This window comes from Lithobates pipiens, unplaced genomic scaffold, assembly GCF_037356315.1.
Source record: "Lithobates pipiens isolate NorthernLeopardFrog02 unplaced genomic scaffold, aLitPip1_a1.2 Scaffold_8, whole genome shotgun sequence".
NCBI lineage: Eukaryota > Metazoa > Chordata > Amphibia > Anura > Ranidae > Lithobates > Lithobates pipiens.
In genome coordinates, this window is record NW_027507903.1 from 171,617,205 (window position 1) to 171,644,388 (window position 27,184).

The 27,184-nt window shown below is 40.4% G+C and overlaps 1 protein-coding gene across 2 annotated transcripts in view; it reads right to left on the minus strand.

The window, feature by feature from the left end:
- CCDC146 (coiled-coil domain containing 146) overlaps nt 1-27,184 on the minus strand; it is a 215,726-nt gene that overhangs the window by 108,723 nt on the left and 79,819 nt on the right. For both annotated transcript variants that reach the window (XM_077471203.1, XM_077471202.1), the window contains exons 3-4: nt 22,823-22,905; nt 13,374-13,583 (exon numbers count right to left, since the gene is read on the minus strand). In XM_077471203.1, the coding sequence (XP_077327329.1) occupies nt 13,374-13,583; nt 22,823-22,905 (293 nt within the window). The remainder of the gene's footprint in view (nt 1-13,373; nt 13,584-22,822; nt 22,906-27,184) is intronic.

Consider the following 27,184-nt stretch of genomic DNA (forward strand, 5'->3'; position numbering starts at 1 on the left):
ACCGCTTTCTGGAGTGAACCTACCTCCATAGCAGTCTCCATGTGGCTGATATCAGTCTCAGGGAAAGCAATCACATTGGACTTTTAAGTGACAACATGGGTAATTATTAAGCTGCTTACCCTAAAGTTGGGTATACACTCGTAGAATTTCAAGCAAAAATTCATACAAAAATTCTCAGAACATTTCAATGTCGTTAAAAAGTAATTGAAGATTTTTTTTTGCTTTTAACATTCAGTTTTGCAATGATTGTACTTTACAGAATGAAAACCACATACAATATTAGAAATCCTGTTCCTTTGAATTTTCTCTTCACTGTGGTTGAAAATTAATGTCGATTTGACCCCACTAATGACTAGAAAAATTAAACAATGTCTCACAAAATTCTACTAGTGTATAACCAGCTTAAGCTTAGGTATCCCCTCCCTGTTGCTATCAAAATAATGACCTGGCTAGTCCTGAGAAAAAGGATGTCTTTTTCACAGATTGGCCTGCCCGTTCGGGCCAATATAGTTTCAGGTGGTCCAAGGGATACAGTGGCTGAGCTGCCTGGGCTGAGAAAAGACAGCATAGATGAAGTTTGTGCATAGCACACATTTTTCCCCACAAATGCATATCAGGGCTATATTTGCACTGGCCATCAATGTACCTCAGGAGCTCAAATTGCAAATTGCACAGGAGTCCTGTGCGTCTTTTGGTCCATTTCATGTCTGAATTCAGATCATAGCTTCAAGATATGTAAAAGATATAACAGTAACAAAGCTACAAATGCATGGAGACTGCATTTATACTTCAATGTTTTAATACGTAATACAACCTCAATATGTGTATACGTTTATCAGTAGGGCATATTGTACAGTATATCTCAGTAGAAGTGCAATTTTTGTATTTAATTTAGGTGATCATTAGAGAATTGCTTATGTTCCTTTTTTATTCTTGTACTCTGTGTACATGAATACATTTTCAGGCAAAGCACTGATGTATATTTAGCCGTGACATTTAATGTTTGAATTGGCTGTCATACACTTGTCATGAAACTTCTACTCATAATGTACCAAGAAGTATCGTCATTGTTATTATCTCATTTAAAACGTGAATTTTTTTTAGGATATGAAATAAATAGGAAGTAATGAGATAACGAATGACATAGTCCATCTGCAAAACAATAGATTTTTGTATAAGAAGCAAAGTCAAGCATAGTCTTAATATCATATGACTCAAAAAGCATTTGCTCTGACGATGAAAATGTCAAGCATTCTTCATAACACATGTAATGGACAAGCAACAATTGTTGCGGCTTTCCTACTCTTCACCCGTATGGAAAATCTGATTCTTCAAACCATCTTTCTATACATTCAGTGTTCTAAATAGTAAATTGTAAATGGGTCACCATTCTGAGGGAAGAACAATTAAAACTCAGCAAAGCTGATTTGTAATCATAACTTTACATACTAGAATACTTAACATGTATCAGAGAAACTAGTGTGACATGGTCATATTCAAGACATGCATATGATGATTAGAATTATCTGTGATGTGACTTTTGGGTTTGTCTGCATACAACAGTTCACAACGTTAGTGCTACACTAAAAATGAGCTGCACTTAGAAGGTAGCTTGTGGCTGGGGCCCCTCTTCCTGCACATGGGGGGTACCTTTTGCCATGAACTGCGGTCAAGTGAGAATCTAACATTTTGGCAGTTCCTCGACTTAGAGATGTGCCATATCACCATGTGCAGTTTTAAAAGTACAGAGTTCCTCTGAAACGTGTTGTTCTGTGTCTCTACACACCTTAGCTTGATGTATGTTGGAATTACAAGTCACACTGCTGAGCCTATGCCCTCTCCACCAGCCCAGATACCTCTGCCACTCCACTCCCAGTGACAGAAGGGGGTCCCACCGTGCACATACTACTGACCTCATGTGTGCATTTGTTAACTCCTTCACTCTCGCCATGTGACCAGGTCATGGATCTCTGTAATGCGGGTTCAGTTCTATGGGAAGCCAACCATTGGGGAGGGAGCCAGAACATCGAACCTCTTGCTCCCAGAGGACCCGTCCCCTATACCAGGTACAATGCTTCACGACTGGCTGCTATATACCTTGCACTAGTGCTTGGTTACCCAACGCACCTACATTGCCTGTCCTGCTGAGTATACCTCTGGTAGTGACTTTACGTCATACCCCATATGTGCTTTACTGACCCAAGTTTTTTTGAACCAACATGCACCCCTTTGAATAACATCAGACCAGGCTCAGAACAGTTGATGCCACTTTACTTTTGTCTTTCAGCCATAGCGACCATGATGAACATTGGCATTAGAAAAACCCTATCTATTCCTAGTTGGCTGTCCAGGCATATTCCCGGAAAGGTAGCAGTTAATTTAGGCATCCTCCAAGTATTAGCTGAACTCTGGATTCCTGGTGCCTCCAATAGACTGCAACGCACAACAGTCCTCCTCCACAGTAGTGACAACATGTCCTGCTTAGTATGGCCCGAAGAGACTCCAAACACAGCTCTCCCCCCTTTTTTATATAACCGTGGGTAGGCTGAATCCACAAAGCCCGGGAACAGCAGCACACACAATAACTTTTTCCCCCCAGCCTGGGCCAGCCACTAACTAAAACCAACGCTTCTGTAGGCAACCTGTCTACAAGCTGAGCAAAGTTCATTCTGTATTCCGTGCATAGAAATTGTTCTTACACAATGTGGATACATTATCCAACTGTGATGTTTTACATTCATTACTTTAAAAAAGGGTAGCAAAGATAAAAAAAGGTCCATACACAAATATAATTAAAGCCTACTGTTTGATTAACATAGTAGGTGAGGTTGAAAAAAGACACAAATCCATCAAGTCCAACCTATGTGTGTGATTATGGGGGTTATTTACGAAAGGCAAATCCACCTTGCACTACAAGTGCAAAGTGCACTTAGAAGTGCAGTCGCTGTAGATCTGAGGGGGACAAAAAAAACAGCATTTTAGCTTGCACATGATTGGATGATAAAATCAGAAGAGCTTCACCTCATTTCAGATCTACCCCTCAGGTTTACAGCGACTGCACTTCCAAGAGCACTTTACACTTGTAGTTTGCACTCGTAGCGCAAAGTGGATTTGCCTTTCGTAAATAACCCCCTATATGTCAGTATTACATTGTATATCCTAGTATGTTGCGGTCGTTCAGGTGCTTATCTAATAGTTTTTTCAAACTATCTTTGCCCTCTGTTGAGACCACCACCTGTGGAAGGGAATTCCACATCCTTGCCGCTCTTGCAGTAAAAAACCCTCTACGTAGTTTAAGGTTAAACCTCTTTTCTTCCGCAAAAAGTTTTATCACTATTGTGGGGTCACCAGTATGGTATTTATAAATTAAAGTCATATCCCCTCTCAAGCGTCTCTTCTCCAGAAAGAATAAGTTCAGTGTTCGCAACCTTTCTTCATAACTAATGTCCTCCTTTATTAGCTTTTTTGCCCTTCTTTGTACTTGCTCCATTTCCTGTACATCCTTTCTGAGGACTGGTGCCCAGAACTGGAAAGCATACTCCAGGTGCGGCCCTACCAGAGTCTTGTAGAGTGGGAGAATTATTGCTTTATCCCTGGAGTTAGTCCCTTTTTTAATGCATGCCAAAATTCTATTTGCTTTGTTAGCAGCAGCTTGGCATTGCCTGCCATTGCTGAGCCCATCATCTACTAGGACCCCCAGGTCCTTTTTCATCCTAGATTCCCACAGAGGTTCTCCTCCTAGTGTATAGATTGCATTCATAGTTTTGCCACCCAAATGCATTATTTTCCATTTTTCTACATTAAACCTAATTTGCAATGTAGTTGCCCACCCCATTAATTTGTTCAGATCTTGCAAGGTTTTAACATCCTGCGAAGTTATTGCCCTACTTAGCTTAGTATCATCCACAAATACAGAGACTGAATGGTTTACCCCATCCTCCAGGTCTTTATGAACAAATTAATTAGGATTGGTCCCAGCACAGAACCCTGTGGGACACCACTACCCACCCCTGACCATTCAGAGTATTCCCCATATATCACCACCCTCTGAACTCACCCTTGTAGCCAGTTTTCAATCCATGTTCTCACCCTATGGTCCATGCCAATGGACCTTATCTTGTATGGTAAAAGTTTATGGGGAACTGTGTCAAATGCGTTTGCAAAATCCAGATACACCATGTCTACGGGTCTTCCTTCTTCCTTCTAGATGGCAACTCACCTCCTCATAGAAGGCTAATAGATTGGTTTGGCAATTCTTCATGAATCCATGCTGATTACTGCTAATGATACTGTTTTCATTACTAAAATCTTGTATATAGTCCCTTATCATCCCCTCCAAGAGCTTGCATACTATTGATGTTAGGCTCACTGGTCTGTAATTCCCAGGGATGTATTTTGGGCCATAAATATTGGTGCTTTATTGGCTTTTCTCCAATCTGCTGGTACCATTCCAGTCAGTAGATTGTCAGTCAAAATTAGGAACAATGGTTCCCCAAGTACCCTCGGGTGCAAGCCATCCGGTCCCGGTGATTTATTAATGTTAATTTTTCCAAGTCTAATTCTAATTCTGTCCTCTGTTAGCCATGAGGGTGTTTCATGTGATTTTTCATGAGGATAAACAGTGGTTACTGAAGCCCCACGATTCCCTCGTGAAGACTGAGGAGAACAATAAATCCTTTGTAACAAGATGTCCTTCCTCATTCTTTATGAGGCCAATATGGTCTGTCGTCCCTTTTTTTATTGTTTACATACTTAACCTCCTTGGTGGTATTCCCGAGTGTGGGTCGGGGTGAGACTTCATGACCATTAATGGTAAACCCGAGCCACAGGGATTGCTTCGCTGGATCCTGGATGAAGTGACTTGCCTTGTCCCCGGGATCCCGCCATGTACTCCCACTGTGTACAGCGGCCGGATCCTCCTCCCTGATCCTCTGAGTTTTCCAGCTTCCCTTTCCTGCGAGCGTTGCGATGCAGGGGGCGGAACTGGTGGCAGATTCAAAAACACAACACACACCATACATTGTAATCTTATTGGATTACATTACTGTATACAATACATTTACCTCAGTTTTCCCCCCAGTGCTTTATCCAGTGCCCTTGCCTGCAGTTTTACTGTACTTTCTGCCTGGAAACTTGAAAATGACCATGGCATCAAAAAAGTGCGCCTCTACCTCTATAGTGGTTTATGATGTGCTGGAAAACAGCGATAGCGATATAGAATCACTTGCAGAATTGAACGATTCGTGGGGAAGTTCCTCTTCAGACACAGAAAGTGATTTCTGTGATGATCCTACGACTGAGCTCAGTGATGTGCGGACTTGGTGCTCTATTGACTGCAGTACAGATCATGTAGCGCCCCCAAGATTCCCATTTATTGGAGCACCTGGTATCAAAGTGGATGTTGAAGATGACAACCCCTTGGCATACCTCCAACTATTTTGACCGATGAGGTTATTGAAAAAATAGTTATGGAGACAAAAGGTTTTCAAGGAGCAGAAAGTGGGAACCAGTGACCAAAGAGGACCTTTGGAAATTTCTGGGCCTAATAGTTCTTCAGGTGGTGGTGGGGAAACCCCTGCAGAAGTGGTTTTGGACAACCAATAAATTACTAGCCACTCCATTCTTTGGCACGGTACAAATTTTCACTTGAATATTTGCACTTTAAAAATAATGAAGCATTTGACAAAACTACTCATCCAGCACCCAAATTCAAGAAGATTTGGGAGGTATATCAGATTACTATGAAAAATTCTAATGGCCTACAAGAGAAGGTTTAGCTGGATACAATATATAGCGTAAAATAGCACAATTTTGCGTATAAAATCATTTATGCTATGTGAATCGAGCACTGGTTACATTTGGAATTCCTATACACTGGGAAAGGAACCAAATGCAACCAAAAATAGTCATTCTGGAATGGCAACCTCTTGAGTTCTTTCATTGATTGAGCCATTACTAAATCAGGGCTATTGTGTAACTACAGACAATTTTTACACATCCCCTGAAATCTATTGCCACGTACACACAACCAGTTTTTGGAACCGAGTTCCAACAGAGTTCCGCTGAAATGGACTTGCCTACACATGATCACACCGATCGTTTAGAATACGGTGATGTACAACACGTATGACAGGACTGGAAAAGGGAAGTTCAATAGCCAGTAGCCAATAGCTGCCCTTGCTTCATTTTTGGTCTGTTGGAACAGCATACAGACGAACGGCTTTCCCGATAGGAATTTATTCCGTCGGAAAGATTTAAAATATGTTCTATTTCTAGGTCCCTCAGAATATTCGAAAAAAAAAAAAGTCAGCCCACACATGATCGGAATATCCGATGAAATGATTCCGTCTGACTTTTTCTGCCAGAAAGTCCGACCGTGTGTACACGGCATTTGGGTTCCTTCTACAGAACAAAACGGAAGCCTATGGAACCGTTAGGGCTAACCGGCGTGACATGCCGCCAACCTTTCACAATAAGAAGCTCAAGACGGGAGAAATGGTTTCCTGGCAGAAAGGCAAAATGATGGCACTGCGATGGCGTGACAAAAAAGATGTGTGCCTAATGAGTACAATCCATAACACCTCCGCTGTCATGGTACACACAAAAGGTGGGAAAGGCATCATGAAACCACAAGTGGTTATAGACTACAACAACACCATGGGTGGTGTTGACAGAGCCAACCAGGCAATGACATTTTATCCAGCCATGAGAAAACAACAGAAAAAGTATTATAAGAAGATCTTCAGGCATCTTCTTGAGCAATGCTTATGGAATGCCTTCATTTTACAAAAAAAAAGAGTGGCAAGCCTGTGGTTCATGCTGACTTTGGAAAGTTGCAGAACGTACCTTTCTGAACAACCAAACACCAACGGCTGTAAACAGAGCTGGACGTCGTGCTGCTGGTGTTGTCAACCCACAATGCCTGACTGGTCATCACTTCATGGAACTGAAAAAGTCAGCACCCACAAGAATATGCATAGTATGTTGCTTAAAGCGTGATGACACTGGAAGGAAAATCCAAAAGGAAATCAGGTTCTATTATCCTGATTGTGACATTGGAATTTGTGCAGTCCCATGTTTCAAAATTTAACTTACTAAGGATGTTTACTGAAGCAATATGAATAGTAAAGTTTGTTTGGCCCAAAAAAAGCCAGTGTTTTTCGTTTGAATATATTATTGACTAAAATGTATTGAATAAAATGTATTATTATTATTATATATTACTTGTTATTATTTATAGCTATTTATTATATTATAATTTATGATTCTGTGTTTCAAACTTTATCATACCTGGGATGTCTACTAGAATCTGGTTTGGACAGATTTAAGTGAGTTATTCCTAAGAATTACAGGCCTACAATATAAAATGCCAAATTTCCATGCAAAATAATTGTACCGCTTTCAGCCCTAAAATCCGACATAATTATACCCCCAGGGAGGTTAAAGAATTTCTTGGTTTTTTTTTTGCTCTCCTCTGCTATGTGTCTTTCATGTTCTATCTTAGCTGCCCTAATTGCACCCTTACATTGCTTTATAAAGCTTGAATGTTGATAGTGATCCCTCAACCTTGTATTTTTTAAGACCTTTTCTTTTGCTTTTATATGCATTTTTACATTGGCGTTAAGCCATCCAGGACTTTTGTTTGCTCTGTTAAATTTTTACCCAATGGGATGCACTGGCTAATTCCCTTATTTAATATACTTTTAAAACGAACTCATCTCTCCTCCGCGTTCTTTGTTCCTAAGATTTTATCCCAATTTATATCTTCTAACAAGGTTCATAGTTTAGGAAAGTTAGTTATTTTGAAATTCAGTGTCTTTGTATTTCTCTTATTTTTCCTATTTGTGTGATTTATACTGAAGCCAATTGACCTGTGATCGCTGTTTCCTAAATTGCCCCGTATTTCCACATCCGTGATCAGGTCTGTATTGTTGGTAATCAGTAGATCAAGTAACGCTTTATTTCTAGTCGGTGCTTCTACCATCTGACCCATGAAATTGTCCTGCAAGACCTTTAGGAACTGGCGAGCCTTAGACAAATGTGTGGTTCTCCCCGCCCAGTCTATGTTTGGATAATTAAAATTCCCCATTATGAGAACACTTCCCATCCTTGCTGCTAATCCAAATTGTGATAGGAGGTTCTCCTCCCCCTCCTCCCTAAGGTTAGGGGGCCTATAGCATACTCCCAGTATTATCACCTTAGCTTCATCCCTTTGGAGCTCTACCCATAAGGATCCCACCTCCTCCCCAGCTCCCTTAGTGATGTCATCTCTCACATTCACTTTTACATTATTCTTTATATGCAGGCATACCCCTCCCCCTTTTTTACCCTCTCTATCCCTGCGATAAATGGTATACCCTTGAATGGTTGCCAGGCAATCATGAGAGCTGTTGAATCAAGTCTCTGAAATTCCTACAAAATCCAAATCCTCCTCGTAAAACAACATCTCTAGTTCACCCATCATGTCCGCCAGGCTCCTGGCATTGGTGAACATGCCACGTAGTTTAGACCAGTTGCATACTATCCTCTTATTGGGTGTTCCAAGATTACAACTAGGACTTGTTACTATATTTATCTTGGGTTTATGTGCTTTAGTCAACCTAAAACTAATACCCCAATACTACCCTCTGGACAATGTTCCATGCTGACTATCTCTACCTCTGGACCCTCCTCCCCAGTCGCTTAGTTTAAAAACCCCTCTAACTTTTTGCCCATCTTTACTCCCAGTAGATCTGCACCCTCCTCATTTAGGTGCAGTCTGTCGCTTCTATAGTACTGTAGACCGACTGAGAAGTCGGCCCCGTCCTCCAAGAACCCAAACCCCTCCTTACTACATTAGCCTATCAGCCACTTGTTTACTTCCCTAATCTCCCTCTGCCTTTCTGGTGTGGCTCAATGTACTGGTAGTATTCCTGAGAATACTACCTTGGACGTCCTTTTTCTTAATTTAGCTCCCAAGTCCCTGAAATCATTCTTTACGACACTCCATCTGCCTCTGTTTTTGTCAGTGGTGCTAACTTCTTATTCTTATTCTTATTCTGTCCACCAGATCTGTGATGTGTCGAACCCGAGTGCCCAGTAGACAGCATACAGTTCTGCGCTTCAGGTCTTTGTCACAGATTCCCCTCTCTGTCCTTCTAAGAATTAAGTACCCTACTACCAGAAACTGTTTATCGTTTCCCTTCGCCCTCCCCCCTCCCCACCACTCTCACTGGAGGAGTTCTTCCCCTGGCAGCTAGGAGATTCCCTGGCCCCAGCAGTGCTGGTCCCTGGCTGGTTTTACCAATGTCACTCAATGAAGCGTATTTATTGGGATGCTCCTGCCCAGGATCGGCCTCCCTGGCACTTCCCCCTCTATCCTTCCTGACTGTCACCCATCTACTCTTTTCTGGTGCCTGCACCTCTTTGTCTCCCCCTGCCTCTGTGCTGGTCCCTGCCAGCACCTGCCAGGTACGTTCCCAGCTCTCCTTTATTATGGAGGGTCTTTTCAGTGCTGACAGTGCTTAACATCCGTCGAATACTTACAGCACTATGAAATGCACTTTATATATAAGAATGCCTGCAAATACTGTTAGGTATCTTCTAGCTCCTAATCTGAGGTGCACACTTATGCAAATCTCATCTTCAGCTCTAAAAAGTAAGCTATTTTCTCTTGCCTCCCACACCTGACTGTGAACCCCAAATATAAAGGGTGGCTCAATGGCAAAATACAAGAGGAGGGAAAGTCCACATCAAGCCATAACTTCCAGAGCTGCAGCTGAGACATGCACAGTTCTCGGGACTTCCATTGTATACATAAAGCTATGTAGAGTTGTTTGAAGCCACCTATGTATGCCTACCTTACAGCCCTGTTAGTAGTTTAGGGATGTCTAATAGCAGGTTTACTTTTAACTGAGTAAGAACTCAAAAGGTGCAGATTTGCTATGTTATTACACCTCCATTAATTACTGCAATGTTGTTATAAGAAATCATTACCCTAGAACAGTGATCTCCAAACTGTGGCCAGATGCAGCAGTCTGACTGCCTATATCCAACTACTGGGGTACTATTATTCCCAGTGACACCAAAAAGGGGGCCCAGTTCATTCCACTGACACCAGTGATGGGGCATTATTCCTTCCCCTGATATCAATCATGGGGCACTATTCTTCCCGTTGACACCAACAATAGGCCACTGAAACCAATGATGTAGGACCTATTCCTGCCACTGATACCAACAATGGGGCACTATTCCTCCCACTGACACCAATGATGGGGCACTATTCCTCCCACTGACACCAATGATGGGGCACTATTCCTCCCACTGATATCAATGATTGGACCTTATTTCTCCCACTGAAACCAATGATGGGGTACCATATCTTTCCCTAATACCAACGATGGGGCATTATTCTTTCCACTGACACCAACAATAGGGTACAATTCCTCCCACTGACACCAATGCCGAGGCACTATTCCTCCCACTAATACCAATGATGTGGCATTGTTTATTCCCATTGATGCCATGCCATTTTCCACTCACCCCAACAGACAGGCACCCTCAAAGTCTGAAAAACAGTAAACTGGCCCTTTGTTTAGAAAGTTTGGAGACCCCTGCTCTAAAACTATGGCTCACAAAAATAAATGAAATAAAAGAAATAGAGGACCTAATGCACTCTCTTCAGAATAAGAGTGACCAATTTAGGAAAATATGGCACTATTGTTATTCATTCACATTCACCCTAGAGTACCTATCTCTATTACTAGACATAATACCCAACCCAAACTGATTTGCTTTTCTGCATCTGGAGGCGCTTGACTGGGTGGCTTGGGAGACTATTCCGCTGCCACCCTCCAATCTCTTAACAGCCCCCCCCCCCCCCCATGCACACAGCACTTCCCATTTTATCCTTCTCCTCCATCTCCCCATAGGCCTTCCCTCCCCTCTGCCTTTCTCCTTTCCTTTTCCCAGATCTCTACAAAACACACTGACACTGGAGTAAACTCCTTATCCTCCCTAGCTGAATGGAAATTCACATAAGTGAACATATCACTATGATACAGTTCCTTGGTATTTTTGGTGTAGTGCCACAAATATACCAAATGAGACTGTACTTTACTGCAAGACCTATTTCCTACTGCTGACTTGAACTTGATTATGTCAGTGGTGTTTACTTATTCTTTTATTCTACTGTACTGTCTTTACTTATATTAAAAAATATACAAAGCATATTAAAAAATGTGTATATATAGAGATGTAAATTGTGCTGAAGCAGTACCCTGAAAAAAAATATTTTTCGCTGTAATTGCCCTAAAATTCCAGATATATAATATGTACGTCTACAGTGTGAGAACTATGACTGGAAACCAGAGGCAGCAGTGCCTGACTAGTCCTTGTTTTTTTGGGCAAAGCTGGGACAGGTTAGGTTCTGTTTAAAATTCATTCACACCTGGTGTGTTATAAATGCATACACTTATGTTCACTAAAGCATTTAAATTTCTGATCCCATTAATTTGAACTGAAAAGTGCAGGGCAGGTGGTATTGAAAATGTATTTTAGATATTTCCATCTTTAAACCAGGCATCATTATTATCTTATGACATTATTACACTATAGGGCACTATAAGCCGTTAATGAAAATGCAAATGGAAGCTACAGTGTACTTTGTCTTCTGACAATTTTTGCTTATCATTCATCTAACAATATAAGCATAACCTGAGGCTATTTGGAGCTGTTGACAGTTTCAGGTGGAGTCCATGAATTATCAGGTTGATCGCCAGTGTTTTAGAAGTCACAGGCAGGGGAACCGATAAGCAAAGATTTACAGCCAGAACAAGAAAAAAGAAATAATTGAGATTAAAAGGAACTATTGCTTCAATGCTTCCGAGCAAGTCTTTTGCAATATAAGAAGCAGATTGTTCCAGTAGGTTTCTAATTAGTAGTCATCCACTCCTGGAGATTTACCAGGTTGAAGGGAGTTTATCTCTACCACAATGTCAGATAGGAACCATTGCTATCTGGTGAAAACCTCTGAATGTAATGATCCGTTTAGGTAGAAACTAATCCACAAAAAAGGGATATCCAAAGACAATAAGCTTCAACTCATAAACCATTTATTTTTTAGAACAGCATTTCACTTTGTGAATTATAAAATCTGATCAATTAAACTAATCACTTCCAGTCTGAGTATTTTAGGCTTGGAAATTAGTAATATCCAGGAAGCAAAATCAAGTTCCAGTCCTGTTAAAGACCTGATGTTTTGCCATGGTTTACGTAAGCTAGAAATTAAGTTGTTTGCTCAGAAAATGCACCACTGTTAAACTCGTGTAGAGTGTCATGTCACAGTAATAGTGCATAAAACTGGATATTTTTACACCATACAACTAGTAAATATATACCTTGGATTAATTAAAATTTGATTTTTAATGTTAATTTATTTTAGGATAACTGAACATACATACAGTACTTACAGGCTACCTTATGCCATTTTTGGAATTAGGTGAAGAAAATCTCCTTAAAAATAATTAATGTACGTCTAGGCGGTGACCTTGTGGCCTTCCTTCTTGATCTCACACCCTTGCCTTCGCAGCACCTTTCTTATTATACTGTGCTACATATTTTGGGTATATTGAATTGAACGCTGCAGTGATATTGCACATTGAATTCATATTTTTGGGGTATTGTATGTCTGTAGCACTGAGTTGGGTGATTATACTTTATGATTTAAGTCTCTCTTGATACACCTCCTGAACACTGTGAAAGCCTGTATTCCATTATACTGGAAACAGACGGCTCCCACACCAATTAGTCTATGGCTTTCCAAAATTTATGAAATCAAAACAATGGAAGGTTTCTTGGCTTTCTCAAACAAAAAAAGGGAAAAAAATATCAGTAAAACTTTGTTTTATTGGATAGATTACATATTTACTTCAGAATACCATTCCCCAATTTCAACCCCATGAGGGATTTTCATTATAGTTTGATAAGCCATTTTAAACCAGTCTCTGTTTCTCCAAGCAATACTCATGGTCTCCTCCTCTGCATCACAGCGGCCGTGTGTCTCCTCCCTCCTCCTCTTAGGCCAATAGGATTGCTTTTCCTTTCAGCCTATCCACAGTTAGACAGATAGATATGTCTGAATAATGTTGTCACTATCCCTGACTCTTAATTTTCTAGGCTAAAGCTAGTAAGGAGAGTAGGTTATTGAAAAAAACAGATATAAGATGTTTTTCGCTATGGTAGGATGCTTTATGACTTACTGTACCATTATAGTGATGTCTCCCAATATTTTGTGACTGGTGATCACTGTGTCAAGATCTTGCCAACTTCTATGTTAAAATAATTAAAAGCAAAATAAAGAATGAAAAAATATGCTTTCACTCAAGATCATTTACCAGTCAAGTTTAAATTGCAGACGATATTCTCTTTCCTCTGCTTCACGCAAATCGTTGTTATATTTCAGCAATTGCTGCCTCATCCTGGATACTTCTGCGTTGGAGCTCTCAGGAAACTGATCAACTTTTTGCAGCTCATGTTGCTGTTGTTCAAGTTGATGTGTGAATCGTTTAGCATCTTGTAGCAGTTGTACTTCTGATTCCTGTATACTGTGAAAGTACAGTAAAAAGGTAATTCTTTATATTTTCATGCTATCCAGTTTTAAAAAATGTAGCATTTATGCATTACAATTGGAATTATATCAGTCTGTTTTTTCCTCCATACTACATGTTGTATGTCAGGATGACAAATGCTGTAATGTACCGGATACAGTTTATGGATTCAATTACATCAGTGGCGGCAAACAATGCACCCACAGCCACACCCCCCAGTGGGGCGGGTCACCAACCGCCCCCCCGGTGGGTCAGTGGGGTCACCAGCCCTACACTGGGGCAGGCAGAGCTTCCCTCTGGGCGATGGCTTCCCCTGCGTCTTCTCATCTGCATTACGGTGGCTGTGTGCCTCCTCCCTCCTCCTCCTAAGCTAATAGGATCACTTCTCCATTCGGCCAATTGGGAAATGGGTCCTGATCGGCCAGTAGGAGAATCAGTGTGACACTAGCGAATATTCTTTCATGGGATGTATGCATCCGGCGCCCCCCATGTATATCGGCCGCCACTGCTTTACACTCTTTGCCAAACTATTGTTTCAATTATTCCGTACACTGTGTATATATATATATATATATATATATATATATATATATATATATATATTTTATATACACACACACACACATAAAGAGCAGTGCTAAATGCCAGGGCAATTCACTGAAATAACGAAAAGTCATCAACACCACAATATTAAAATGTGAATCTCTTGAGGCTAACAAAGTAAACCCCAGAAAAAATGGTGTAGAAAATGGAAATCAGCAAATGAAAGTTCATGAAAAACTCACACAAATGATGCAGGAAGATGTCAAAGTAGTTTAGGTGATCCTCCCAAGAGTGATGAGATCTCCACACAATACCACAATACTATGAGTGTAACAAGCACCTCTCCCCATCAGTAATGAACTCACCAAAGGTAGTTGCCTCACACTCATGTGTTTGGCAGCAGAGCAGTTACCAATGTAAAGTTAATAACATCAATATGCAATACATGGTGTAGCACACTCACATAGAGGGGAGATAAAAGAAAGCTCCACTATTGCAATAACGTCTAAAACCATAGTCAATTTATTGTGAAATCTTCAAATATTACACTTACAAGGTTCACCTGTATAATGAGCATAGGAAAAGATGTAACCTAGAGCACTGAGGCTAAGATAAACAACAAACAGCAGGCAATGTCTCACCATGCCCGTGGACGTGGCTGTACGGCAACTAGAAGAATTTGTCAGATATCACGAGAGATGCTCTAACTGAATCTTTAGCGTGTTGAGACATTACCTGCTGTTTGTTGTTCATCTTCACCTCAGAGCTCTAGGTTACATCTTTTCTTATGCTAATTATACAGGTGAACTTTGTAAGTGTAATATTTGAAGATTTTACAATAAATTGACTATGGTTTTAGATGTTATTGCAATAGTGGCACTTTCTTTTATCTCCCCTCTACGTGAGTGTGCTATACCTTGATTGCACCTGTTGGAGATTTGCGTAATGATATTATTAACTCTACATGGGTAACTGCTCTGCTGCCAAACACGTGAGTGTGAGGCAACTACCTTTGGTGAGTTCATTACTGACGAGGAGAGGTGCTTGTTACACTCATGGTGTTGTGTAAAGATCTCAGCACTCTTTGGAGGATCACCTAAACTGCTTTGGCATAATTTTGCATCATTTGTGTGACTTTTTGGTGGACTTTCATTCACTGATTTTCCATTTCCTACACCATTTTTTCTGGGGTTTACTTTGTTGGCCTCAAGAGATTCACATTTCATATTGTGGTGTTGATGACTTTTCATTATTTCAATGAATTGCCCTGGTATTTAGTGCTGCTGTTCACTTTTAGTTTTTAGTGATTAGGTGTGAAAAAATGCTGTAAATGAAGAATGCTTACAGAAATAGAAGTGTTAATAGTTTATTTTTATTGATTAAAAAAAAATGGAAAGTAAGTGAACAGAAGAAAAATCAAATCAATATTTGGAGTTGGAGTGACCCTTTCCCCTCTAGGTACACTTCCACACAGTTTATGAAGGAACTCTGCAGGTAGGTTGTTCCAAACATCTTGGAGAACTAAGGACAGATCTTCTCTTCATATAACCCCAAACAGACTCCATGATGTTGAGATCATGGCTGTGTGGGACCAAAGCATCACTTTCAAGACTCATTATTCTTCTTTATGCTGAAGATAGTTCTTAATGATGTTGGCTGTATGTTTGAGGTTGTTGTACTGCAGCAGAATAAATTTGGAGTCAATCCCACGCCTTCCTAATGGTATGGCATGATGGATAAGTATTTGCCTATATTTTTTAGCATTGAGGACACCATTGATCTTGACCAAATCTCCAACACCATTCGCAGAAATTCAGCCCCACACTTGCTAGGAATCTCCACCATGCTTCACTGTTGCCTGCAGACACTCATTATTATACTGCTTGCCAGCCCTTTGGCAAACAAACTGCCTCATGCTACAGTCAAGTATTTTCAATTTCGACTCATCAGTCCAGAGCACCTACTGTCATATTTCTGTACCCCAGTTCATATGTTTTCATGCATAGGACATGGACACAAGGCTAAGCAACTCAGCTATGCACCACAACATAGGAACTAGGGTGCAGAAACATGGCAAAAGGAGCTCTGGACCGATGAGTCAAATTTTGAAATATTTGGTCATAGCAGGAGGCAGTTTGCTCTCTGAAGGCCTGGAGAGCGGTATAATAATGAGTGTTTGCAGGAACAGTGAAGCATGGTGGAGATCCTGCCAAATTTGGCGCTGTATTTCTGCAAATAGAGTTGGATATTTGGTCAGGATCAATGGTGTCCCCAATGCTGAAATATACAGGCAGTATGATCTGGAAACAAAATGCTAGAGCATACAGCAGAAAACCAAAAAAATTACATCACCCAAAGAAAGTTGTTTTTTCTGATCAGTTCATTATGGAATAGCTCATTATGAGTTCATAAGACATGGTACAATGGTGAGCCAACAATGTTACTAGGAAATTCTGAAAAGGTTACAGGAATCTGTTTGGAGGAATTGCCTGGAACTGTGGCCTTACAAATGGATTCTCCACCATTACAATTCTCCTGCACATGATGTATTAAATGTTTGCACGTTCCTGGCCCAGAAATTCATCCCAAAATTTGATCAACCACCTTATTCTCCTGACTGTTGGCTGTTTCCAAAATTAAAAATATGCCTTAAAAGGACACTGAATTGACATTCTGGACCTCTAGCACTGCAACAAAAATACTGCTCAATGCTCCAGAAAATAAATTCCAAGAATGTTTCCGGCACAGACACAGCCCTCTAGAAGAGTGTGTTGCTTCGCAAATGGACTAGCCACTAGTGTATAGGTAAGCAATCTTTTTTCCCACAGTCCATTCTGGGAATTAAATTGTATATACATATACACACACACTAAAGTCAGCTACAAAAAGTGCTAGCTATGCCTGTTTTTGATATACAAACATATTATAAATTAATCACATACAAGAATAAGAATATAAGACAATAACTGTTAATAATGTTAAGAGTCCAGATTTCTAAAAAGATATTTTAAACAGGACCTGTCAATATAGGAATATAGGAGGCACCTGCTGACTTGTTTTGAAAGAAATTTGACCAAAAATAAAAAATAATTCAACAAATCTTTGAACAAATCTCATATTTATAAAGACTAACAACACAATTCTGAATTTTCCTGATCAATGTATGGGCCTGCATACTCTTAGGGGTCTATTTATGAAGGATTTACCATATATCTCTATCCTGTATCTGCACCTGTGATGCGAGATGCTGATTAAAGAGGAAGTAAACCCTGATGAGTTTACTTCCTCTTTCATTTCCTGTAAAGACAAAGCATAATGGACTACTATGCATAGCATAGTAGTCCATTATGTGTCACTTACCTGACACAGGAGCCAGCGATGTCACCGCTGTCCCCTGTAGTCCGGTGCATCCATCTTCTCGGTGGGGTCTCGCTGCTCCGCCGCTGTCATTCGGAGAAGCCGCGATGACGTCACTCCCGCACAGGCGCATGGGAGCCGACACGCGCGGCATCTTCGCCGTTGACGATGCCGGGCTCAGTGCGCCTGCGCACAGCTGTCTACGGCGCATGCGCCGTAGACAGCAGTGCCTGTCTTTCGGCAAATATCTCCTAAACCGTGTAGGTTTAGGAGATATTTCTTGGACCTACAGGTAAGCCTTAATCTAGGCTTACCTGTAGGTCAAAGTGTGTCGTAAGGGTTTACAACCACTTTAAGGAAAACAGAAGGAGAACATGTTTGCAGATATGATTAAATCCCTAAGGGGAATAGCTTGCTTTGACTCACTGGTAAAGCAGGGGTCTTAGCGTGAGGTGAGTGGCCAGTGAGCACTGGTGGAGGATTGCATGGGCACTATGTACAGTTTTCTACGAAATAGCTTTATATGCACAAAGGTGGAAGAGCATGATTTATGAACTTTGTGTCATGTTTGAGCTATATGGACAATTGGCACTGATTATATACAATGTTATAAGTGGATTTATTAGCAGTTTATGCATACTATGGTATATTGATTTTCTAAGCAATATTTTTGCACTTGCACTTTATATATAACCATATGTGTGTTGTGCTGCACTAATATTTAGTTTATTAATGTAAAAGAAAAAGGAATTGTGGGTGAATGTCAGACAAAATGCAATTGGATCTTTGATAAATAAACTTTAGTGTGATTTTAGTTTGTAAAACAGTTTCAGCACACATTTGTACAAGTTTGTAGTACATAGATGTAGCACTGACCCCCGAAGGAGCTGCTGGTTTTTATTGAGCTTACCGTTACCTCCCCTGCTCGCTTCTCCGTCTCAGGGGTCCCGTTGGAAAGTGAATAAAAAAATGTTAGTCCCGACACTTAGTCCTTTTTCCAAGATTTATTTGAAATAAACAAAAAGGTTTTGCAATAGAGGGAGAGAGGGTTAAGGGGAGTTCAGGTACCTGGTAATTGTGTATTTTTATGTATTTTTATATTTTTTATCCCAAAAAAAAAGGGTTTTACACTATTTTGAGTTTTATCTCCCTTTATGATTTTGATGCCCCTGCCTTTGAGTCCTTCTTTTGGACCTTGAGCCAAGTATACGGGAGCGAGCTTTTCTTCCCAAGAGCTTTTGAAGCAGCAAGGTCAGGAGGACATCGTGGAATCCCCTCCCCCGTGGCTGGAAGTGGTGCACAATTTCATAGAGCTCTGTGTGACCCTCTCTAGTGGGGGGTCATATTCGTCTGGTAAGCAGCAAATCTCAACACATGTTGGTGGTGGATTGAACACGATTTTTCTCAGTTTGGATTACATGAACATTATGTTTTATTTTTAGAGGTTTTATATTTACAGCCTCACGTCAATCATTTTGGCGTTCTATACACGGACTTATTGTTTATACACTGGGTGTTGATGTTTTATATATTTTTCGTATTTATAAGTTATGTCATGTATTCTTATTATATATAGTGAATCACAGTAGTGAGGTTTTGAATCTGGAACATTAATACATATGTGTTCTATATTACGCACACATTTTTAAAGGGTTGTTGTACCCTATATGGTGTATATCTTAATACTACTGTACCCTATATAGTGTATATCTTAATACTACTGTACAAGTAGTTGGTCACATTTTTCTTTGTTTAAGCGCGGCTTATGTTTTTTCGTTTACCTATTTTGCTTGTATGTGATACAGTGAAGCCGCAGCTGAACACCTTTGATACTTTTCATTATTTAAGAAATTCACAATTATTTCACACACTTCACAATCTTTCACCTTAGCGCAGTTTGTTTCCCCCTTTTTTTCTACCTGGTAATTGTGGGTTAGAGGTATTTTCTTGATCCAGAGGACAAACAGCTTCCACAGACTGGATCTAGCAATCTCCAGATATGCCTCTCTCACTGACCTAGCAGCCGGTGGGATGATCTAGCAAAGTCTCTGCCACAGACTTGTCAAGTTATTTGAACTTCTTGAGAAATATTAAAGAGTTGTCACACAGTACCAGTTTCCTTCAGCTGATCTGGCGATACTGCATGGTTAGTGACCCGGGTTGCATCCTCCAACTGAGTCTCCAGGCTCTTCCAGAGATACCAGCCCTGTGCTCGGTCCTCTCCTGAAAAAGTCCTCCCCTGGATCCTCCAGTCGCTTGGCTTCTCCACGCAGGCAAGGCAGCACAGGACCACCCCTGGATCAGTAGGCTCTAAGACTTTTGGGCCTACCCTCTCAGTTGCAAGGCCTCGGGCCAGCCAGCCCAGAGGAACAGGAACAGGCAGCACACACCCCAGGCCAGGAGGGCCATGAGGTCGGGATACCCCGGAAAAGAGACCCCTTAAAATGGTGTCAGTACCTTAAATACTCCCACCCAGAATGCACAGCAGGCGAACCACTCCCACTGGGCTATTTCAGAGTAAAAGGGGTATTCAATGAATCCAGCCTGTTGCATTTCTAACACTTACCGGTGGTGACAGTGACACCCACGGCCAAGTGGAAACCAGCACAACCCAGCTGAAGTGGTACAGAAAACAGAACTTTGAAATAATTAGCCTGAGCCAAACTGCAGCTTCAGACAACTTAAATTTGAAAAACAATAGCGTCTGCTCATTAGGAGCAGGGTGCTACATAGATAAATTAATAATATTAATAACAAGTTAAGACCGAAAATTCTAATTGAGTTGTAACAATCAGAGGATAAATGAATGTCAAGTCTATGAGGATATTACAATTTCACATGGTATTTTAAAATATTGTTATCACTGATACACATCAGAAAAGGAAGACACTCCTTGCTGTGAACAAGAACACAAATACAAAAACCACATCCGAGAACAAAAACAAATTATGAAATGGGATGTCAGAAGCGGCACTTTTTTAAGGTACATAACTTTACATTGCATCTTGTGCCAGGAGTGTACTTTATACTTTTGCAATAATACTTTTCATGCAAGAACATCCAATTAATACTATTTTATATTATGGTGCAATCTGTGCTCTAAATTAGATTAAACATATCAAAAAAACAATTTGAACAAGTAAATTTAGAAACAAATTTTAAGTATAAAAACTTTGATATTGTTTATTATAAAATAGTTAAAACAACCCCAGGCAGGTAAGTATATACCTTAAATTATAAACGTGTGAAAAAAGGGGTGAAAATACTGCGCTAAACCCAACGTGAGAGAGAAGCGCAGAAAAAAAGTGTATGAAAAGTTGCTAACACAAAGTGCAAGAAACAATAACAAATAAAAAGTGCAGCGCTAAACAAATGTGATTAAGTGAAATGACAATTAAATCACCTCAAATGGGCATAGATTAAAAAAAGTATATGTGAAAAAACATACACCAAAACAATAAGGTAATACTGATGAACCACAATAGTACAATAATCAAATGTCCACATATAAAGTGTCCTATAATTGGAAACCTTTCTCTTCAATCTCAAACTGAAGTAGGGAACATGTGGTCAAGATGGATAAATCATCTTGATCACATGTTCCCTACTTCAGTTTGAGATTGAAGAGAAAGGTTTCCAATTATAGGACACTTTATATCAATTGAGATTGAAGAGAAAGTTTTCCAATTATAGGACACTTTATATGTGGACATTTGGTTATTGGAATATTGTGGTTCATCAGTATTAGCTTATTATTTTGGTGTATGTTTTTTCACATATGCTTTTTTTAATCTATGCCCATTTGAGGTGATTTAATTGTCATTTCACTTAATCACATTTGTTTAGCGCTACACTTTTTATTTGTTATACCTTAAATTAGTTACCACATTGAATTCATAATTATTAACACTGTAATCATCATGCTTTTAATCATAAAGGAAATAACGTATTTATCGGCGTATAACACGCACTTCTTTCCTCTTAAAATCAGGGGAAAATCGTGTGTGCTTTATACACCCATCCCCACTGACTGTGAGCGGAGCGGAGCGATCGCCTCCGAGATACACATAGCTGAGTGTACTCATCTCTTCTGGGCTCCGCTCACAGTCACGCCCAGTCCCGCCATTGGACCTGTGTTATGTCCATCATAGGGCGAGACTGGGTGTGACTGTGAGCAGAGCCGAGGAGAGCCGAGTACACTCGGCTATGTGTATTTCGGCTCCGCCCAGTCCCTGCGATCTCAGCAGCGTTCGCTCCGCTCCGGCGAGTATCGGCGGCCCCAATTTTAAATTCATCCAAGCGATGGACACTGGGGGCGAGGCTGCACTAGGGGCAAGGCTGCACTGACAAGGCTGCACTGGCAAGGCTGCAATAGACACTGGGGGCAAGGCTGCACTGGGGCAAGACTGCACTGACAAGGCTGCACTGGACACTGAAAAGGCTGCATTGATGGCCATTTAAATTAAATTTTTTTTTCCTTAAACTTCCCTCCTAAAAGTTTTTTTCCTTAAAATTCCCTCCTAAACATGGGGTGCTGTTATACGCCAGCACGTGTTATATGCCGATAAATACGGTAGGCGCTGCAACTTTTAGGAGTACATCTATTTTTTCTATTGGCTGACAGAATCATTTGCATAGATTCAACTGTTTACATCATTGATTTATTGGAGGGCTGAAGAAATATTCCAAATTATTTATCTTTTGTACATGCCACCCAATACAAACATTAGAAGGCGAATTCCATTTGTCAGTGACAATCTAGTGCTGCTGAAATCTCGTGTGTGCTGTACACACTTTTTAAAGTAAACTTGATCCAAACTGATAGCATTAAAAAGGGGGAAACATTTGAAATAGGGATAGACCTGTTTTTTTTAGCACTTTTTGTATCTTGTACTTCTCTCCAACTATATTTACAATGCATTTTGCAAATTTGTAGCTGAGAATGCATTATGACATTTTTTTTCTGTTACATGGACTAACTACATGCTGTCTGTAATAGAGTGCTGTGCACCAGAGTAGATAGTAACAAAGTCAATGTTACTTGATTAGGCATGGGCAGGTATCTGGTTTTACAACCTGCTTTTTGAAAAGAGACAATTACATTAGTTGCCTTGAGTTTTCCCTTCTCCCATTATTCTAAATTGGGTCTTATGAAGAGTTTATGGAGTAAAGCTCCAATACTACATTCAGCTGGTAGACATTATGAAGATAACAATCAAACAATCAGAGTGGTAGAATAGTCTGGGAACCCCAATAGTAATGTAAAATGAATAATATTTGAGCATGTGTAATTCTGACTTTCACAGTACATTTAAGATGAGATGGTAAAAACATACCTTTTCAGTGTTTCATAAAGCAAAGTGTATTTTGCCTTGAGCTCAGCTACTCTGGTTCCAGGGATTTTTCCAGATGCCAAAAGCTATAAGAAACAAAAATAGAGGGATTTGTTTTTAACCCAGGCAAACTTAATTATTCTTTAATTGTCACTGAAATAGAGTGGCCTGGATAAGCTGAGCTTTCACGGACAGATTCATGTTGTAGCATGTAATCTTTCCTTTTTGATTACTTTTCTATAACGTCATCTTAGTTTCTAAAGTTGATGTGCCTAGGTTCAGGGTAGCCATAAACATCCTAATTCTGTGCCTACAGTATGCAGTCGCCTATTGGTATAGGATTGTGCCATCCCTAGCCAGCTATACCTAACACTAGTTCTGGTAGTTGGAAAATATTTCTGTTTCAAAACAAGTCTTTCGTTTTACATAAATTGTTTTTAACCATTTCTAAATTACAGTATACAGAAAGCACCATTTTACTTTCTAAATATGTTTACATGAGTCTGTGTGATTTTATGAGCTAATAAAGTAGTGCAAAATGTTGTAATGAGCAGTAAACAGTACCATATGCCAGTTTTCAAACGTTTACGTTTTATACGTTATTAACCACTTCAGCCCCGGACCAATAAACACCTTAAGGACCAGAGGTCTTTTTCCAATTTCGCACTGCGCTGCTTTAACTGGTAATTGCGCGGTCATGCAATATTGCACCCAAACTAAATTTGCGTCCTTTTCTTCCCACAAATAGAGCTTTCTTTTGATGGTATTTGATTGCCTCTGCGATTTTTTTTTTTTTGCGATATAAATGGAAAAAGAGTGAAAATTTTGAAAATAAAAGATATTTTCTTTTTTTGGTTATAAGAAAAATCGAATAAACTAAATTTTAGTCATACATTGAGGGCAAAATTTATTCAGCCACATGTCTTTAGTAAAAAAAATGTCAATAAGCGTATATTTTTTGGTTTGCGCAAAAGTTATAGCGTCTACAAACTAGAGTACATTTTCTGGAATTTACACAGCTTTTAATTTATGACTGCCTATCTCATTTCTTGAGGTGCTAAAATGGCAGGGCAGTACAAACCCCCCCCCAAATGACCCCATTTTGGAAAGTAGACACCCCAAGGAAATTGCTGATGGGTATGTTGAGCCCATTGAATATTTATTTTTTTTGTCCTAAGGGATTGAATAATGACAAAAAAAAAAAAATGTTTACAAAAAGTTGTCACTAAATGATATATTGCTCACACATGCCATGGTTATATGTGGAATTGCACCCCAAAATATATTCCGCTACTTCTCCCGAGTATGGGGATACCACTTGTGTGGGGCTTTTTGGGAGTCTAGTTGCGCACGGCACCCCGAAAACCAATCACCACCTTCAGGATTTCTAAGGGTGCAAATTTTTGATTTAACTCCTCACTACCTATCACTACCTATCACAGTTTTGAAGGCCATAAAATGCCAAGATGGCACAAAACCCCCCCAAATGACCCCATTTTGGAAAGTAGACACCCCAAGCTATTTACTGAAAGGCATGTTGAGTCCATGGAATATTTTATATTTTGCCAAAAGTTGCGGGAATATTACAAACTTTTTTTTTTTGCACAAAGTTGTCACTAAATGATATATTGCTCACACATGCTATGGACATATGTGAAATGACACCCCAAAATACATTCTGCTGCTTCTCCTGAGTACGGGGATACCACATGTGTGGGACTTTTTGGGAGCCTAGCCGCGTACGGGACCCCGAAATCCAAGCACCGCCTTCAGGATTTCTAAGGGCATACATTTTTTATTTTACTCCTCACTACCTATGACTACCTATCACAGTTTTGAAGGCCATAAAATGCCAAGATGGCACAAAACCCCCCCAAATGACCCCATTTTGGAAAGTAGACACCCCAAGCTATTTACTGAGAGGCATGTTGAGTCCATGGAATCATTTATATTTTGCCACAAGTTGTGGGAATATTACAAACTTTTTTTTTTTGCACAAAGATGTCACTAAATGATATATTGCTCACACATGCTATGGACATATGTGAAATGACACCCCAAAATACATTCTGCTGCTTCTCCTGAGTACGGGGATACCACATGTGTGGAACTTTTTGGGAGCCTAGCCGCGTACGAGACCCCGAAATCCAAGCACCGCCTTCAGGATTTCTAAGGGCATACATTTTTTATTTCACTCCTCACTACCTATCACTACCTATCACAGTTTTGAAGGCCATAAAATGCCAAGATGGCACAAAACCCCCCCAAATGACCCCATTTTGGAAAGTAGACACCCCAAGCTATTTGCTGAGGGCCATGTTGAGACCATTGAATATTTTTTTTTTTTTGTCCCAAGGGATTGAATAATGACAAAAAATAAAAAAATAATTTTTTTTTACAAAAAGTTGTCACTAAATGATATATTGCTCACACATGCCATGGTTATATGTGGAATTGCACCCCAAAATATATTCCGCTACTTCTTCCGAGTATGGGGATACCACATGTGTGGGACTTTTTGGGAGTCTAGTCGCGCACGGCACCCCGAAAACCAATCACCACCTTCAGGATTTCTAAGGGTGCAAATTTTTGATTTAACTCCTCACTACCTATCACAGTTTCGAAGGCCATAAAATGCCAAAATAGCACAAAACCCCCGAAAATGACCCCATTTTGGAAAGTAGACACCCCAAGCTATTTACTGAGAGGCATGTTGAGTCCATGGAATATTTTATATTTTGCCAAAAGTTGCGGGAATATTACAAACTTTTTTTTTTTGCACAAAGTTGTCACTAAATGATATATTGCTCACACATGCTATGGGCATAAGTCAAATTACACCCCAAAATAAATTCTGCTGCTTCTCCCGAGTACGGGGATACCACATGTGGGGGACTTTTTGGGAGCCTAGCCACGTACGGGACCCCAAAAACCAAGCACTGCCTTCCGGATTTAAATATAAAATGCTACCAAAAAAACTGTTAGCGATCACAGGGATCAGGCCTGACTCTGCGATCGCTGCAGTTATGTGTTTAGTGTTTTGTAAGTGACAGTGATCGATCGATACTGCACTTGGGTGGGCTGGGCAGAGGGGCAAAACGCAGGTGCTAGCAGGTATCTGGGCTGATCCCGCTAACAATGCGTTTTTTTGGAACCCTGAACTGCTGGGGACGCTAGTATAGATCTGATCAGATCAGATATTGATCTGTTCAGATTCTATACCACTACGGGAGGTGTATGCTTTGCGCGTGGGTGTTAGCGGTACTGGCACTAACCTAGCGCTGCCTGGGGCGACGCAGACCCTGACCCTAAAAGCTAATTGATATCACCCGCCGGGTGATCAGGGGGTTAAACCTTTATTGGGTAATAAATGGTGGGTGCCCTGATGCTATAAAAAGCAAACTAACCAGAGTCACCCGTAACACTTATACGGTGATCAGTGGTGAAAGGGTTAACTAGGGGCAATCAGGGGGTTAAAACCATTATTGGGTAGTATATCGGGGTACCTAGCGCTATAAAAACCTGGCGGTGAACCTAAAAAAATAACTATCTACCTAGCGACACTAATGCAGCGATCAGAAAAATGATCGCTTAGTGACACTGGCAAAAGGGGGTGAAAGGGTTAACTAGGGGCAATCAGGGGGTTAAAACCATTATTGGGTAGTATATCGGGGTACCTAGCGCTATAAAAACCTGGCGGTGAACCTAAAAAAATAACTAGCTATCTAGCGACAGTAGCGACACTGATGCAGCGATCAGAAAAATGATCGCTTAGTGACACTGGCAAAAGGGGGTGAAAGGGTTAACTAGGGGCAATCAGGATGTTAAAACCATTATTGGGTAGTATATCGGGGTACCTAGCGCTATAAAAACCTGGCGGTGAACCTAAAAAAATAACTAGCTACCTAGCGACAGTAGCGACACTAATGCAGCGATCAGAAAAATGATCGCTTAGTGACAGTGGCAAAAGGGGTGAAAGGGTTAACTAGGGGCAATCAGGATGTTAAAACCATTATTGGGTAGTATATCGGGGTACCTAGCGCTATAAAAACCTGGCGGTGAACCTAAAAAAATAACTAGCTACCTAGCGACAGTAGCGACACTGATGCAGCGATCAGAAAAATGATCGCTTAGTGACAGTGGCAAAAGGGGGTGAAAGGGTTAACTAGGGGCAATCAGGATGTTAAAACCATTATTGGGTAGTATATCGGGGTACCTAGCGATATAAAAACCTGGCGGTGAACCTAAAAAAATAACTAGCTACCTAGCGACACTAGCGACACTGATGCAGCGATCAGAAAAATTATCGCTTAGTGACACTGGCAAAAGGGGGTGAAAGGGTTAACTCTAGGGGCAATCAGGGGG